Source organism: Drosophila miranda, chromosome XR, assembly GCF_003369915.1.
Source record: "Drosophila miranda strain MSH22 chromosome XR, D.miranda_PacBio2.1, whole genome shotgun sequence".
NCBI lineage: Eukaryota > Metazoa > Arthropoda > Insecta > Diptera > Drosophilidae > Drosophila > Drosophila miranda.
The window spans coordinates 26,897,162-26,915,102 of NC_046674.1; the positions used below are offsets into that span (position 1 = coordinate 26,897,162).

The window sequence follows — 17,941 nt, forward strand, 5'->3', positions numbered from 1 at the left end:
AAGGCTCGCATGGGCTTGTCATATATCTTATCCTTCATATAGCTGTAAAAATGGAAAATTGCATTATGCCGATTCTCTGCCGACACATTTCGTTCAGTATAACGGTCCACTCACCTTCTCAGCGAGTTCAGATCGACCTCCAAGTCCTCCGTCTCCTTGAGTTCCAGAGTGTAATTCAAGATACGGCCATGGCGATCTGTTACCTGGACGGCAGGAAAGCAAGTTTCACTTCAAAGGTGCATCAAGCTCGGCGACAACACAACAACACTTACTTTCACTTCTTGGCCCTGGGAGCTGCATTTTAGCTTCACAACTGAGTAGCACGATGCACGTCCATCAAATGCGGCAATCGCACGAAACCAAGTGTTCAACTCTGTACTGCTCAAAAGCCTGACGATAGAACTTCTTAGGACGCTCTGGCGTGATCTTCACATCGTAGTGATAGGCCACCGCAGGCATTTTGTCCAAGTTAACGTCGAGATAATTGACAGATACTTGACCAGGTTTTCCCAAAGTTCCACGCGGCTGAGGCAGACCTCTGCCCTGGGCTCCTGGCCATTGGGGGAGTTCGCCTTGCGGCTGGCGAGAACTATAGAGCTGTGAGCCTCCTTGGCGTTGTTGATTGCCGCCCTGTCCTCGCTGTTGTCCTGCGTGCTGTTGTCGGTTCTGTTTTTCCATAGCATCGCTGTGTGGCTGCTGCTGCTTCTCTTCCTCCTTCTGCAAGCCAGAGGCGGCAGGACCTCCATTTGGGGGGTGAGTAGCCTGTTCTCCATCCGCACCAGCAGCTAAAGATTCGTGAAGAGAGGAAGAATTGATGGTAAACAATCGATTCACGGACCTGCGCTAAAAAGATCTAAAACAAAACAAAATATCCTCCAATATCCAAAATTGACGTGTAGAATTATTTTGTAACTAAATGTCAAACCTTCATTCTTACCCATATGAAATGGGAACAATCAAGTATGCCTTTGAATGAAATGTCAAAATTTCAAAAAAAACAAATAATTTTTTTTATTTTTTCAATTTTACTAAATTTGACCGAGTCCTGGATCCTACTATGCGATGGAAACATAACTTATGTAGGGATCTAGGGGGTTTTCGCTGTTGTTGGAACCGCACACGTATCGCATATTTACCGAATTTGTACCAAAAGGTACAACTCCACCTGCCTTTTTGTTGATGTTGTTGCAGGGGCTTCCCGACAACCCGACAACCCGCTTCAGGGTTTTTGGTTTTTAAAAATTCCCACTGCTGCTTTTAATTTTGTATTTCACTTACTATTTTCTTTTTCCATTTTTCTTTTTCTTTTCGATTTTATATCCTTTCCCGACGACTGAACTGTTTCGAATGACTGAAATATTTATTTCCTGTTGGCTAAACTTTTTGCTCTTTGTTTGACGTATAACACTGTGCTGTGTGATCGATTCCAATAATCTTGTAGTCGAGTCTGTTTGTTTATGATTCAGTTTTATCAGGTGTGTAGTTAGTTATCGCTCAATTAAAAACTTCAACTTTCATTTCCTAGTAACGCTCTCAGAAAAACCAGAAAATTAGTTAGCGCTAATGCACATATGTATGTACCTCCAGCATTTAAACCAAATGGGCAGTGTAGTATGGTGTCGGAAGACAGAGCTGGACGTTCACAGCCTAAAGTCGTCGCTCTTCTCCTTGCACCGATCCGCGTAAATGAACGCTAAAATATAACGTTTTAGACATGCTATGGAGTCGCTCCATGCAGCCCTGATCATTGATCCACGATCACCGATCCCTATCGCCAGAGCCAAATCCGGCTGCATATTGCGTTGAACGCGTGGGAGTCTCAGTTCAGATTGGTTTCGATTCGCCAGCCAGTTCCTATCTATATGAATTTTTTTTGGGTCAGCTTATCTGTGAATATAGCCTGGGGGCTCTCATCTTCTATCTGAGCTGTACCACTTTGCACCACGCTCCTTTATCCCTCGCATTTAAGTACTTTAAGTCCTTGGATATGTACACCGCCGCGGACACGTTATATTTGTAAAATGTAATTCCTCCCAACTGCATCCTCGCAGTCTCCCCAGTTAATCAGCGAAACAGCTCCTGCTCTTATACTGCGCCTATGCACTGCCCTACCCTACCCTACCATCATTGTAGAAACCCCCACTAGTCGTAGTTTACGGTTTAAGCGAATTTTTTTATAGTTTCTAAGTGGAAAATAAAATACAAAATCCACAACAGATTATATCATTCTTTCCTTATTCCGTCACTGCGCGAGACGCCCGCTTAGAGTCCGTGAAGAAGAGATATCAATTGGATTGGATAATATACTAAGTATATCCCTGAGGAATTTTTTTGCATTTAACAAAACGAAATGAAAGAATTGTTTATATCGGACTATCGGTCTATCTATTATAAATAATATCTACTCGTACTCGTATTCAAAGTCAAAATTCTCGTACCATCTGCAGGGGTATATCAAGACAAGAATTCTTTAGCTACGAATATGTTCAATTCCCCAGAATTTGCGCGAGTATATGAGTATACCATTATTTATACAGGTTCAGATATTATTGGAGGGATGGATGGGCGCGATTATTATTATTCGTACATCCAATACCAGTGACCTGGGACTTCCTTTCTGATGACCTGTGGGGAAATCTCCTGCGCCTGTGCCTGTGACTAGTCCAGGGGATCTCCGAAACCCCTTACAGAAGAGGCTAAAGGAGGAGGGAGAGGCCACACGCACACAAATGTTAGTCAGCCAAATCGAATCGAATCGGATCGTGGACAGCTTATAGCTACCTATTTCTTCGGTGGATTGCAGCTCCAGGCCAAGCAATACAACCTCATTGGTCTCTGTACAAATTGCGACTTAAGGTATTGTATTGCTGGTCCCATTTTTCCTCCCAGCTAAGAAGATTCCCGACAGCGATAGCAGGCTCTTTTGGATTGTCCATGGGATGCTTGCGCTTGCGTCCGTTGGGTTGCCCAATGGGTGGCCATGGCTCTGGCAATATCGACCTGCTGAGCTCCTCGTCGATTTTTTCCTTACGCTCCATCACTTGTTTTTTCCATGCTTCCTCCCACACAAGAAGATCGTGGACAGCCTTTTCGTCAACCGGATTGCACCCTGGTCTGGGCTGCCAAGCGCTGGGGGTTAGGCAAGGTGGGGAACTATAGACTTATAACTCTGTGAATGAAACCCGAGTCTGCTTTAAGTTTTTCGCTGCAGTGGATAGGATATATACATCATGTGCAGCTTATGCGATAGCCTACCGAGTATTTCTGCAGAAGATGCATCTTCTTACCTTGAAATTTCATCGTTGACGTCATTCTGCGTTTCATCCTCGAATAATGCACTGAAATATAGAATTTTTGCATAGTGTTTTGCATGAAAATGAAATGAAAATGTTCTTTTAAATACCTCATAATTTCTTGCTCCATGATCTTCCTTTTTTGTTGTATACTCGCTCTGTCCTAATTCCCTGGTGTTTGTATTGTTCAGATGGCTCCTTTTAATTGAATCCTTTTTTTACGAATGAAGTGGAGTGGAAATATTGGTTTTTTACTTGTCACAAAAAATGAAACTCTGGCTTGGACTGAGCACTGGCCCAATACTGCTCAGCGTTAAGCCCAATCAAGTCACGAAACGTCTTTTAACACATATGTATATGTTCCGTGCACCGATGAACTTTTCCTGTACTGTACTGTTTTCTCCACTTTTTTGTTTGTTGCTGTTTGTTGATTAATTAATAATACAAAGGGGTTGCGTTATGGTTTGATCCATTCTCTATATTTTCCTAATTTTCTCACGCGGACCGCACTGAACCTATTTTATGCACTTACTTTCTACGAGGAAAACACTCTGGATCTGGCTTCGGGACCGGCTCAATTGCAGCAACATATTGCTACTTCACTTCACAGAAGGTCCAAAAGTCCTAGCCTAACGTGAATGAGTTTAAAGTATTGTGGCTCTTAACGAATAGCGTGGCATATAAGACGCATTCAATTTAACAGCTAACAGCTAAGGACATCATTTCATGTCGCTTCTTGGTTCATATCCTGTGTGAACAAAATTTTCATAAAATCATAAAAGCTCCGCTTAGAGTACGACGCTACAACCGACCAACTCAATAAGGAGTTACCATCATAACCGATCATAGACATCATTTTATGCAGATAACATGGAGGAAATGAAAGAGGTAAGAGAGATGATATTTATCAACAAAAAAAAACATTTTAATTTGGTAAAAAAAAAAATATCTATATTTACATTTTAGGTTCTTGAAACGCTGAACCCAGAAGATTCTGAATCTATTGAGCTGGGAAAAGAGCTGGTAGAAGCGAAGGTGCTACCATTAGCAAAGTCAATGGATTCATTTAAGGAAGCTGAAAATATTGTTTATAACATAACTGGTGGTTTTGGAATGGATTTCAAAACGTCAGAGCCTCTTAAATAATAATTTAGAGAAAATGTTGTATATATCCTCTAGTTTACTAGTTGACAATTGTTAATCAAATTTCAATATATATATCACTTTTAAATCGTTTTTATATTATTGTGATTTGATTAACATATGCATATTTTGGCATATATCTTGCGGATGGAGACTGGGCAACTGCACGGAGAACGTCAGTAGTGATTTTGGGAATGAAGATTCAGCGGCATTTAGATTTTATATTATTTATTGGTTTGTATTAAGCCCAAAACGAAGCCAAGCCTCGAAAACCATCGACTACGATTCGCTTTTAACGCATACATTGTACAATGTGCAGTATTAAATAAAAAGTTTAAAATGGAAAAAAAGTTATAAAATATTTTATTTTATTGAGATGTAATTGGGATGTAGATAACAGTGGCGCCATTCGGTTTTATTCATTTTCTGACAGTCTGGCAACGCCTATACACAGCTGCTGAAGCGAAAGCACCGTTATACTGTACAAATGTAGGCAATGTGAAAATAATTAAATAAATCGAAAATCTCTCCTTATGAGTTAATTTTCAGTAGCTAATCGACAAATTGAGCTTGTGCTTACCACGCCGAAGCGCAATCACTTGCTTAAGGATGTTCCCCCATCCGCACCAGGTGTCAGATTCTCGGCCGCGGTGGTACTGTTTTTAAGTCAATTTATCGCGGTATTTTTGACCCAATAAAATGGATATATCTTATTGATCGCCTCTGAACTATGAACAGATTACTCCTCTCGAAGATTATCAAGGGACAGGCTGTCTGTACGCTGCACAATAAGTCGCATTTGCTGAATTTGGATCGCACAAACATTGTGCGTCTCATAATAACAGAGTCCGCTGTTGCCTTTAGTATTATCGTTATGGAGTGTCCGTAGGATACTGGACACGCTAGCGTTGGCGTTCATCCACAGAGTGCTGTATGTGATTCGGTTGGACATTGTGGCTGCTCTGCGCTACTGTGTGCTCAACGTGCTCCGCGTGGACTTCAAGCCTGCCAAAATTTTGGTAACTGCCAGCGCAACTACATTTCCAAGCTGTGCTACATAGGGTCATACATTAAAATTGGCGAGTTTTGAGCCCGCCAGAGCCAGAGCAATGCCAGGGGCACCCTGTCTCTGCAAGCCCTGCGCTCGGATCCACTTTCAGGCGCCTCGGCCACTCCCTGGTTTGGCATGTGTCAAATGCAGTGCAGTCGCTGCAACGACTCCATCACTTACCAAGTGGTCAAGCCCTCTCCGGCGACTACCCCAAGAGAGCACCCCTCGTCGGCTGTAACGTGAATTTGTACGTGAGTGAAAGCAGTTCTCGGGCGGATATATTAGCGTGCCGCAATCTAAATTTCAAAACATCGTGCAGCAGTAGCCGTGAGCTAAAGAGGAAGCACACGCAGAACAGATAAACGCTTTATTTTGATAGTCCGGCGCTATCGGATCTGAACCTAAGCTGCTGGGGGATCGAGCCTAATTTCCACACGAGCCCTATTCTTCTGAGGAATAACCTGGAGCTCATCTTGAGCAGAAGCTCTCCCGCCGGCTTGCTTTTCGGCTTATGTCGTGATTAGGTCGTGTTCGTTTGTAATTTGTTTGTATTATTTGCACTGTTTTATAAGCAATCTTTCGATTGATTGATCTTTGATTAAATTTTACATTAGGGGCAAGACAGGTGTGGGTCAATAATTTATATTTTGTAACTTCTTTTTCGTTTAGAAGAAGTGAAGATATTTTGTTAGTTTTCTGCCTAAACAAAATACATAGGGTTCGTCTTCATGAACTCTGGCATTATCAAACGCTTTGCGTACTCCTCCTGGGGAGAACGAAACTTGGTGCAGCTGGAAGAAAAGCAGTCAAGATGACATTATCAGAACGAAAATATGAAACAATAATAATAATAATATCGCACCCAGTAAGGTAGACACGTCCACGTGCCGCAGCCAAATGTGCCAAATATGCCGGAGCCGGATAAGACACTGCGCGGTTGCAACGAGGAAACATGTGACAAAGATTGTATGTCAATTTCGGCAGTACATCAATATCCAAGTTGCCCGTATTCTCGATTACGGTGTAACGCGTCGGCTTGGCCGTCCCCTGAATCGACTGATGGCTGACCATGAAGAACTGCATCTCATTGGGATGGACAATGGTGCGATCGACGACGGTTCCCGGAACAACGTTGTTGAACTTGTTGTATTGCGATGGAACTCCGTTCGGAAAGAAGCGCGTATGATGCCGCTTAACTACAATGACGCAGCAAATCTTGGGCTTAGTGTGCAGCTGAAAGGAGGCGAAGGTCGATTAGTGATATACAATTACAAGGTTTCTGGATGCAAGAGTTCAACTTACCTTGCTGCAGGCGGCAGAAATTCCCCTCAACTCTTTATTCTTGATGTTGGGAAACTGGCCATCGCTTACGCCATCACGATAATAGATAGTCTCGATCATGCTCTCGTTGAATACGGACGCGTTCCAACATCGCTGTGAAAGACTTTGCAAAAGCAATAAAAACGGACAAGCCCACTACAGTGGCAACAACAAACAACTTACTTGTGTGAAAACGTTTAAGCGCGCGGTACTCGTGAAACTAAGTGCCGCTCGTGAATCTAAGCGCGCGGTACCAGTGGGACTAAGCGCCGCTCGGGTTCCTTAGCGCGCGGTACTCGTGTGGGCCCCGTCGCTCGCGGGCCCCCAAAGCGGGCGCGACCTACGGTCAGTGCACGCGCCTACAGACTAGACCTCAACTTCGTCTGGGTTAAACGCCCAAACCTACCTGACTTAAAAATGGAACTACGTTCATCTAAGTCCCTTACTAAAGTCTCTCGTAGCATTAACAAACCGTCAACTGCTGATCCAATGAGTTCTGCTACTGCCTCAGCTCTTAAAGCCCAGCTCACTTCAGAACTGACAATACTTAATTCTACGCAAAAGCAAGTTAACGACCAACGTGCTACGGATGGTCCCAATAACATTCCCCACTACCATGCCCCACAGCCAACTGACGACCCTCATGTTTCTTGGCAGGACAGAGGAGCTCTCCCTCCTCCAAAAAGGAAACTTCACTCAACTGAACGCAGTCTCCCAAGTAGTCGAAACCCTTCTTTCGCAAACTACTATGCGCCACTCGCGGACACTGACGACCCAACTGCCGACGATACCGAAGATATGGACCTCAGCCCTCACAAGGAGTGTAATGAATCCCCTATAACCAAACGCAACCCTCTGCCTCCTCCAATCATCATACCCGGGGTAAACGACATCGCAATGTTCTGGTCAATGCTGGATACGTTGGCAAGCCCCGAAAATTACCGTATAAAAACAAGCACTGGAGGACAAATTAGACTCCTATGCAACGACTCAACCACTTACCGCAAAATCGCCTCCGCGTTGATGGCTAAAGGCGTTCTCTGTCATAGCTACCAGTTGAAAGAAGAACGGTCATATAGAGTAGTAATCAAAAATCTTCACCACTCCACCCCAACTGATTATATTAAGCAAGATCTCATGGCCAAGGGGCATCTAGCCCGATTCATCCACAATCCTCTTAACAGAGCGACCAAGAAGCAGCTCAGCTTATTTTTCGTGGACTTAGAGCCAAATGAAAATAATAAAGAGATTTTCAAAGTATCAGACCTCTGCAGACAAAAGATAACTGTTGAGCAGCCACAACGCAAACAGGAGATATCACAGTGTCACCGTTGTCAAGAATACGAACACACCAAAAGATATTGCAACAAAAAATTTGTTTGTGTTAAATGCGGGGGTCCGCATGCCACCATAGAATGCTCAAAGCCACAAGACGTCGAGCCCAAGTGTGCCAACTGTCTTGGCTCCCACACTGCCAATTATAGAGGTTGTAGGGTCTACCAACAGCTTCTATTGAAATTGTACCCACAACCATCACAGGTAAATTGGGAAAACACTCATCAGGCGCAACCTAGGGGAAAGAATACTTCTGGGCGCACCCAGAAAAACTCTCGCTCGCTCTCGAGAAGCAGCAGACAGAGGGACATGCCACGACATGCAACGATATGTCCATTTCCCAGCCAAAAAGTCAGGAAAAACATATATCCTATGCTGAAGTCGCTAGCGGAGCCCAGCACCGATCAAGGAGTATAGCAAGAGAACCAGGAAACCGGAACCCATCCCGTACTCGTACCCAACCAGAATCACCTCACAACACGCCTCTTGAGAACAAGCTAATGAATCTTGCAGATAAGCTAGACCAATTCATGCTAATGCAAAACAGGCTTATGAAAATGCAAGAGCAGATCCTCAACATTCTCTCAGCCACTAGCCTCTCAAAATGCCTTACCGTATAGGTATTTGGAATGCGTCGGGCATAGCCAACAAAAGCCTAGAACTCAAAAACTTCATTGCATCGAATCAAATCGACATAATGCTTCTCTCGTAAACGCACTTCTGCAGCAGAACAACATTCAAACTAATAGGATACGAACTCTACACTGCAAATCATCCCTCCGATAGTTTCAGAGGAGGATCTGCTATCCTCATCCGCAGCAGCCTCAAGCACTTCCCAATCAACCCCATTACAGATGGCCAAATTCAAGCCGCTAACATGGTGCTAAGCACCTCTCTAGGAGAAACAACTATCTCGGCTATCTACTGTCCTCCTGCTACCTTATGGACAAGTTCTCAGTTCCGCTCTTTATTATCTAGTTTTGGGCCAAAATACATTGCAGCTGGGGACTGGAATGCGAAGCACCAATGGTGGGGAAACCCTCGCTCCTGCCCTAGAGGTCGCGAAATCCACGACTATATAGTCTCAAGTGGAGCCAACATTCTTGCCACTGGCTCTGCAACCCACTACCCATACGACTCCCACAGATCGCCTAGTGCCTTGGATTTCGCTATCTACAAAGGCGTTCCCCATAGATTCCTGCACATACAAGCGAACTTCGACCTTCCCTCCGATCACCTACCGCTTCTCATAGAAATGCACTTATCCCCTGTCAACTACCCCACTAAACAGAAGCTCCTGCACAGTCGAGCAAACATTGAGATTTTTCAAACCCATTTGGAAGATCACATCCGACTTAACGAGAGATTCGAGTCTCCAGAAGACATTGACGCGGCTGTACGCTCGCTTATCCAGGAAGCAGCTCTCTCCGCAGAACCACCCACGTCCGAGGAGCGCTCGACCCGACCCTCTGCATCACCTGACCCTCACATCGAAAACCTTGTGCGTATCAAGAGAAGACTAAGGAAAGCTTTCATAAGAACTCACGACCCAGACACTAAAGCTCAGATGCACAGAGCGGGCAGAAACTTAAAAAAGGCCCTCGCTGAGAAAAGCAGCAAACACTTCGACGAAATGCTAAAAAGAGCCGATACAACCGAAAGTAGCCAGGTCAATCTCTGGAAACTCACCCGTGGCATCAAGAGGCAGCCACTGTGCAGCTTTCCATTAAGAAACGACAACGGTACCTGGGTGAAGTCTGACTTGGAAAAGCAGAAGCGTTCGCTAGAAATTTAGAGACCAGATTCACTCCAGCCGATGTAGCACCTCAAGATCACACGCGAGCACTCTCCTGGTACTTAGAAGCGCCCCTACAGATGTCGATACCAACCAAGCCAGTTTCACCTTCTGAAGTCCAAGCGGAAATAAAAGCTCTTGTGAACAACAAAGCTCCTGGGCACGATTTAATAGATGCCCGCATCGCAAAACTGCTTCCACGCAAGGGAGTTATGTTTCTAGTTGCACTCTACAACGCCATCCTTCGCATCGGCCACTTCCCCACCCAATGGAAGTGTGCAATGATTGTGATGATACTAAAGCCAGGTAAACCAACGTCAGCCCTAGAGTCATACAGACCAATAAGCCTACTGCCAGTTTTCTCCAAGATATTCGAAAGAATATTCTTGAGCAGAATGGTGGCTGAAAGCTGCGTCAAGGAAGCTATTCCACAGCACCAATTCGGTTTCAGAAGACAGCACGGGACTCCGGAACAAGTACACAGAGTGGCTCAACACATCCTCAACGCTTATGAAACTAAGCAATACTGCTCAGGGGTGTTTCTCGACGTGAAACAAGCTTTCGACAAAGTCTGGCACAAGGGACTTTTATATAAATTAAAGATTCTACCCGCCCCCCAGTATTCAGTCATAAAGTCATTTTTGGGAGAAAGAACGTTTATTGTCACAATCAAGGACGCTATTTCAGACATAAAAATTATCAGAGCTGGAGTTCCACAAGGCAGCGTCCTTGGGCCAATCCTGTACACATTGTTTACACGCGACATGCCGCTACCGCACGTCAACCCAAGCAACTTCCTGGTCGCCACTTACGCTGACGATACTGCTATTCTTTCGTCATCCACCTGCTACAGAGCCGTTGCTGAACAACTTCAAATCTACCTCGAATCCGTGGAAAAATGGGCAAAAAAATGGAACATCACAATTAACGAAACAAAGTCAGTTAACGTAAATTTTACTCTAAGAAGCAAGCACCCACCAGACCTAACCTTCAACGGAAATATAATTCCGCGCAAGAGCAGTCACTGCTACCTCGGTGTCCACTTCGATAAAAGCCTAACTTGGGGACCGCATATCAGAGCTACAGTCATCAAATGTCAAAACAAACTCAAAAAGTTGCACTGGCTCATGAACTCAAAAAGTAAGCTTCCCCTACGCAATAAAGTCATATTGTACAAGGCAACTATAATCCCTATATGGACATATGCCATTCAAGTCTGGGGATGTGCAGCGAAGACGCATCTGAATAAAATCAGAGTCATGCAAGCGAAGGCTCTAAGGGCGATGACAGGTGCCCCGTGGTTTGTTCGGACCACAATGCTGGAAAGAGATCTCCTCATCCCAAAAATTGGAGATCAAATAAACCATCATAGCAGTCGATACAACGATAGGCTCATTAACCATCCAAATGAAACAGCTAGAGGATTACTGCACCCCCAAATCCCACGCAGACTCAAACGTCTCCACCCATTGAACATAAAAAATAGAAAAATTTGCTGAATAACACATCATTAAAATGTATATATAAACCTAATCATTAAACTCTTATAATATGTAGTAAGCCAATGTAAATATCACTAATATTAGATCATAGTTTAAGTAAAGCTGATTTCTAATAAAATAAAATTAAAAAAAACAAAAAAAAAAACGATAATAGATTATGTGCTCGGGGTAGGATTGTTGGAACTTATGAAGTTCATCCTTGTAGTACAGTTTCTCGGCCTTGGCATCCAGGCACAGATTGACTTTGCGACTCTTCTGAAGAACCTGCCACGAAAATTAGGCAGGATCCTGCAATGCAATGCAAAGAACTTACCATCTTCTGAAGCTCGTCCACAAACAGGTAGTTAATCTTGCCGTAGAGTATGGCCCATTTATGTGACTTTGGCTTGGGTTCAAGGAATTGCATGCCATCCATGCGCCACGAACCGTTCCTCACCGAGGCCAAATTGTTTTTGTACTCAATCTGAGGAGCATTGAGCGTGCGTGTATTCACGACGATGAAGTCACTGCCCAGACGTATGCCAAAGTGGCTGATGGTCGGGTCTAAATTGTGCCTGAAATATTCCATCAAGCGGATGATCTTGGCCTTCCTCTCGTTGGTGGAAGTGGCAGCATACTTAATCATGGCCGCCACCTGATTAGCTCCATCCTTGCGCTGCGATACGATGAAAAGAAATCAAATCAGGAAATGATTTGCAGTGAAAGAAACTAGTTGAACTCACATTCAGTGTCTGCCCATCCTCAATGCGACATAGTTCGATAGGCAAGTAAATGTGCTTCAACGGCGGCCCAACATGCAAGCAGAGAAGGTTCGGAAACTTTAAATTATACTGCCGAGACTTGTAGTACTCTGCAACGGTCATTTCTTTTCCATCCAGCTCAAATGTCTGAGTGCTAGCCGGAACCTTACAAAGCCCGTTGACTCTGAAGACGCGCGGGGCGCTGCCAAGACAGGCAGGCGGCTCGTAAATTATATTTATGCCCGTTAGGAATGATTCAATATCAGAACGCTTATAGTCAAGATTTGTGCTTTTGTCAATTTTCTGTTATTTTTTGTAAGATTTTGGATGGATGGCGGCCGGGCCTGAAAGAGGTGTAATTTAACAAACAACAAACGATTTGAATTTAAAGAGAACAAAAGAATCGAATTAACATTAAAATTAAAATGAGGCGACCTCTGCCAAGGCAGTGGCTCCAGTGGCTCCAGTGGTTACAGTGGCTCCAGTGACTGCTTTGGCTGAGGCTCAGGCGTGTTTTTGTTGGCGGTTCTGGCTGCTGTTGCTGTGGTTGTGGGCGTGTGATTCCGGTGTGAGGTTTATAGAGTGTTGGCTAAAATTTATCCTGAAATATGAACAGATTGTTGGTCGCGGCCACTGCGATGATATTCTCTTCGGGATGCCAGGCGGTGTGCAGAATTTTCTTGTTAAAGTCGAGACAGTCCACGCTGATCTCGTCTTTCTTCCGTTTGCCACCAGTGCAAACTTTTCGCGGCTTGAGCACCGTCTTCGGCTTGATGATGTCCCTGGAGGCCTCCAGCGTGACATCCTTTTTCGAGTTGCGATCAAAGACACGGAAAAAGTTATTATAGCTGCCAGTCATGATCGAGCTATCCTTGCCGTTCCAACAGCACTCGAATTTGTCGAAAATGCAATCGTTCTCATACAGCGAGCACAGTTTAGCGCGCAGGTATTCGTGGACCGGATAGGTCTCAATGGGCTTGGTTTCCATATGCAAGTCCCACACCTTGATGCTCAGATAGTCCCGGGAGATCATATAGCGACCAGAATTGCTCAGCTTCACATCACTGATGGAGCTGATTATCTCGCTGAAGAAGCTGCGATTCGTTGGATTCTCGGGCTCCTCGAACTGTTTGCTGTGCCGGTCGCATAACGCCGCCGAACGCATATCACATAAACGTATTTTGCCCTTGGAGCTCGAATAGACGAACACATTGCACTCGGTCGGATGGAATTCGGCTGCCGTGATCACCTCGGTGAGCTCCTCCATGTTGGTTGGCTTGATGTCGACAATGTTGTAGCTCTGATTGACCACCTCCAGGTTCCAGAGATTGATGCGCAAATCGTCGGCGGACAGGAAAGTCTCTTGATCGGAATTGACGCTAATTGAATTTATGTGATAGGTATGTGCAACAGCAACAGCAGCAAGAACAGCAGCAGCATAATAGTCAAGCCAATCAACGCCTTGAAAAACTTGAAAAAATGGTTTTTGAATTGGCCAACACGATTAAGCAATGGGCTGGATCTAATCTTCAGCTCCAGAACAACGTTTCAGCATCTCAATGAACCCACTAAAGGTTCTCATCTGGAATGCTAACGGCATTTCAGGGAAAGCAAAAGAAGTTGAGCTCTTCGCGCACAAGAATAGCGTTGACATTCTTCTTTTGACGGAGATCAGAATTAAAAGAGGGGCAGCTGTAAAAATACATGGATATGCCTTCTATCCAGCCTTCAAGCCATCGCGGAATAATAATAGCGTTGGTGGAGTTGCGGTTTTAGTTAAGACTTCGCTTCGTCATTTTCCACAAAGGGTCATTGAGACACGCAGCATGCAAATGTCAGCAGTAAAAGTAGCCACAGGACTGGGCGATGTGGAGTTCAGCGCCATTTACTGCCCTCCCAGAGTCAGGATTGAGGAAAGACATTACATCGATGCACTCCGTGCTTGCGGGCAAAGGTATTTGGTTGGTGGTGACTGGAATGCCCGACACTGGCTGTGGGGAGACACTTACAATTCCCCTAGGGGGCGAGAGCTAGCGGAAGCCATCTCTGCTACTGGCGCTAAGATCCTTGCAACTGGATCACCAACCAGGTACCCATATGTACTCAATCACACGCCGTCCTGCATAGACTTCGCAGTACATCATGGTATTCCGGATTCTCGAGCAACAATAAGTCAGAGCTGGGATCTGGACTCCGACCATCTGGCCTTAGTCATCAGCATTAAAACAGATGGCATTATAGAAAATCCAAGCCCTCATCTAGTCACCAAGCACACTGATCTGCTCGCATTTAGGCAACATTTGGAGAGGTCGATTCAACTGAACGTCACGCTAAACTCTGAGGAAGATATCGAGATGGCTGTAGATAATATCACAGAGAGTATACACATGGCTGCTGCTGCCTCAACGCCCTCGCATCCTCCGACAAGCGCCGCCTATGGAATAGTTCTTACAAGAGAGGCCAGAGAGCTTTTGTCACAAAAAAGGAGACTTCGCAGACGCGCAATCCGATCTCAAGACCCATGGGACCGAATTCTATGGAACCGGGCTGCCAAGCAACTTCGAAACACCCTGAGAGAACTTCGAAGCAACTTCTTTGAACAAAAGCTTGCTTCCATGGATTACACCGTGGATGCTGGATATTCGCTTTGGAAGACCACTAAGTCTCTTAAGAGACAACCGTTCAGACAGATTCCCATCCGGTGTCCCAACGGTGAACTTGCTAGAAACGAAGAAGAGCAGGCCAATTCGTTTGCACATCATTTAGGGGACAGGTTCACCCATTACCAATTCGCCACGGAGGCGCAGTACAAAGAGACAAAAGATAGTCTGCAAACACCTCTACAAATGGCCTTACCCATTAAACCAGCCAGGGCTGACGAGATTGTTGAAGTCATCAAGTCCCTACCGAGGAAGAAGGCTCCTGGCATTGACAGAGTGTGCAATTCCACACTGAAAGCATTGCCTAATCGGGCGATACTCTACATAGTGCTCATTTTTAACGCCATGTTAAGGATGCAGTTTTTCCCTAAGCAGTGGAAGATAGCAACAATCCTGATGATCCATAAGCCTGGAAAACCGGAGGATGACCCTGAGTCGTATCGGCCAATAAGTCTTTTGTCTTCCTTATCTAAGGTATGGGAGAGGCTTCTTGCCAATCGTCTTGGTAGTATAATCAAGGAATGTCGTATCTTGCCGGATCACCAGTTTGGCTTTCGGGAGGGACACGGCACAGTGGAGCAAGTCCACAGATTGGCAGGACACATCCTACAGGCCTATGATGATCTAGAATACTGCAATGCAGTCTTCATTGATATGCAGCAAGCCTTCGATAGAGTTTGGCATATCGGCCTACTGAGCAAAATTAAAAAACTGTTCCCAGCACCATACTACGGTGTCCTACGATCATACTTGGAAGGACGTCAGTTTATGGTCAGGTTCAGGAACACACATTCAACACCTTGCCAAATGAGAGCTGGAGTTCCACAGGGCAGCGTCCTTGGCCCGCTGCTTTACTCTATCTATACTGCAGATCTACCCTCCCCAAGCGAGCAACATATGGAGGCCCCCCGTAAGGCTCTGCTTGCTACCTACGCGGACGTTATAGCACTGCTCTACAGCTCCAAGTGCCGCCTTGAGGCAGCAGATGGTCTCCAAGAGTTCCTCTACTCTTTGGCAGCTTGGTGCAAAAGATGGAATTTAAAAGTCAACCCACTGAAGACCACCAATCCATGCTTCACCCTGAAAGCGCTCATAGACCACACCCCACCCATAAAGTTTGAAGGCGTAACTTTGGACCAACCAGAGCAAGCAAAGTATCTCGGTATCACCCTTGATAAGCGTCTTACTTTTGGTCCACACTTGAAAGCTACGGCTCGTAAATGTGGGCAAAGAATGCAGCAATTGCGGTGGCTGATTAACAGAAGAAGCACCATGTCACTGAGAGCCAAAAGAGCAGTTTATGTACACTGTGTAGCCCCGATCTGGCTCTACGGTGTGCAGATTTGGGGTATAGCTGCCAAATCGAACTATAAACGGATACAGGTCTTGCAGAATCGCGCCATGAGGCAAATAACGAACTGCCCTTGGTACGTGCGCGGCTCCACCCTACATCGGGATTTGAATCTGCATACAGTAGAGGAGCAGATTGGAAGGCACACCAGCAGATACAGTGACAGGCTAATTAGACACCATAGTATGCTCGCCAGACGATTACTACCTGCCAGGCCTTTGAGGCGGTTGAAGAGATTGGGTTTTGCCAAAACTATTGGCCAACTCTAAGTTTCCCTCCCAATATTATAATATTATATTTTTTGTAAGTCCTCTCGCATTTAGCATTAGGTTTGGCTACCCCAATATTATTTACCAGTGATGTTAAGATACGTTATATGCAATGTACGGATTCAACGCTTAATAAAAAAAAAAAAAGAAAAAAAAAAAAAAAAAAAAAAAAAAAAAACGGCCATGGCGATCTGTTACCTGGACGGCAGGAAAGCAAGTTTCACTTCAAAGGTGCATCAAGCTCGGGGACAACACAACAACACTTACTTTCACTTCTTGGCCCTGGGAGCTGCATTTTAGCTTCACAACTGAGTAGCACGATGCACGTCCATCAAATGCGGCAATCGCACCGCCCAAGTGTTCAACTCTGTACTGCTCAAAAGCCTGACGATAGAACTTCTTAGGACGCTCTGGCGTGATCTTCACATCGTAGTGATAGGCCACCGCAGGCATTTTGTCCAAGTTAACGTCGAGATAATTGACAGATACTTGACCAGGTTTTCCCAAAGTTCCACGCGGCTGAGGCAGACCTCTGCCCTGGGCTCCTGGCCATTGGGGGAGTTCGCCTTGCGGCTGGCGAGAACTATAGAGCTGGGAGCCTCCTTGGCGTTGTTGATTGCCGCCCTGTCCTCGCTGTTGTCCTGCGTGCTGTTGTCGGTTCTGTTTTTCCATAGCATCGCTGTGTGGCTGCTGCTGCTTCTCTTCCTCCTTCTGCAAGCCAGAGGCGGCAGGACCTCCATTTGGGGGTTGAGTAGCCTGTTCTCCATCCGCACCAGCAGCTAAAGATTCGTGAAGAGAGGAAGAATTGATGGTAAACAATCGATTCACGGACCTGCGCTAAAAAGATCTAAAACAAAACAAAATATCCTCCAATATCCAAAATTGACGTGTAGAATTATTTTGTAACTAAATGTCAAACCTTCATTCTTACCCATATGAAATGGGAACAATCAAGGCATGAATAAAATGTCAAAATTTCAAAAAAAACAAATAATTTTTTTTATTTTTTCAATTTTACTAAATTTGACCGAGTCCTGGATTCTACTATGCGATGGAAACATAACTTATGTAGGGATCTAGGGGGTTTTCGCTGTTGTTGGAACCGCACACGTATCGCATATTTACCGAATTTGTACCAAAAGGTACAACTCCACCTGCCTTTTTGTTGATGTTGTTGCAGGGGCTTCCCGACAACCCGACAACCCGCTTCAGGGTTTTTGGTTTTTAAAAATTCCCACTGCTGCTTTTAATTTTGTATTTCACTTACTATTTTCTTTTTCCATTTTTCTTTTTCTTTTCGATTTTATATCCTTTCCCGACGACTGAACTGTTTCGAATGACTGAAATATTTATTTCCTGTTGGCTAAACTTTTTGCTCTAAATTTGTTTGACGTATAACACTGTGCTGTGTGATCGATTCCAATAATCTTGTAGTCGAGTCTGTTTTGTTTATGATTCAGTTTTATCAGGTGTGCAGTTAGT

At 44.9% G+C, this 17,941-nt stretch overlaps 3 protein-coding genes and 1 pseudogene across 3 annotated transcripts; all 4 read right to left on the minus strand.

The window, feature by feature from the left end:
• Positions 1 to 17,941, minus strand: part of LOC108157340 — a 29,910-nt pseudogene that overhangs the window by 1,883 nt on the left and 10,086 nt on the right.
• On the minus strand, positions 115 to 1,404 carry LOC117186813 (protein argonaute-2-like). Its single transcript, XM_033388102.1, has 3 exons — positions 1,279 to 1,404; positions 273 to 785; positions 115 to 203 (listed from the first exon to the last, which is right to left on the minus strand). The coding sequence occupies exons 1-2, from the start codon at positions 1,292 to 1,294 to the stop codon at positions 337 to 339; spliced, it is 465 nt and encodes a 154-aa protein (XP_033243993.1). The 5' UTR covers positions 1,295 to 1,404; the 3' UTR covers positions 115 to 203; positions 273 to 336.
• On the minus strand, positions 2,263 to 3,503 carry LOC117186816. Its single transcript, XM_033388105.1, has 4 exons — positions 3,404 to 3,503; positions 3,288 to 3,338; positions 2,782 to 3,129; positions 2,263 to 2,696 (listed from the first exon to the last, which is right to left on the minus strand). Exons 1-3 carry the CDS (start codon positions 3,421 to 3,423, stop codon positions 2,826 to 2,828), a joined length of 375 nt encoding a protein of 124 aa, XP_033243996.1. The 5' UTR covers positions 3,424 to 3,503; the 3' UTR covers positions 2,263 to 2,696; positions 2,782 to 2,825.
• On the minus strand, positions 11,435 to 12,742 carry LOC117186808 (protein argonaute-2-like). The gene is made up of 3 exons (XM_033388098.1): positions 12,162 to 12,742; positions 11,753 to 12,094; positions 11,435 to 11,703 (listed from the first exon to the last, which is right to left on the minus strand). The coding sequence occupies exons 1-3, from the start codon at positions 12,300 to 12,302 to the stop codon at positions 11,563 to 11,565; spliced, it is 624 nt and encodes a 207-aa protein (XP_033243989.1). The 5' UTR covers positions 12,303 to 12,742; the 3' UTR covers positions 11,435 to 11,562.

Bases quoted from the DNA above. Each gene is read 5' to 3' on its own strand.
- LOC117186816 (XM_033388105.1), bottom strand. From the start codon at position 3,423: ATGGAGCAAGAAATTATGAG. The intron at 3,339-3,403 runs GTATTTAAAAGA...TCTATATTTCAG, and splicing joins ATGGAGCAAGAAATTATGAG to TGCATTATTCGAGGATGAAA. The intron at 3,130-3,287 runs GTAAGAAGATGC...CCTAACCCCCAG, and splicing joins GTCAACGATGAAATTTCAAG to CGCTTGGCAGCCCAGACCAG.
- LOC117186808 (XM_033388098.1), bottom strand. From the start codon at position 12,302: ATGACCGTTGCAGAGTACTACAAGTCTCGGCAGTATAATTTAAAGTTT. The intron at 12,095-12,161 runs GTGAGTTCAACT...ATCGTATCGCAG, and splicing joins AGGATGGGCAGACACTGAAT to CGCAAGGATGGAGCTAATCA. The intron at 11,704-11,752 runs GTAAGTTCTTTG...TTTTCGTGGCAG, and splicing joins TGGACGAGCTTCAGAAGATG to GTTCTTCAGAAGAGTCGCAA.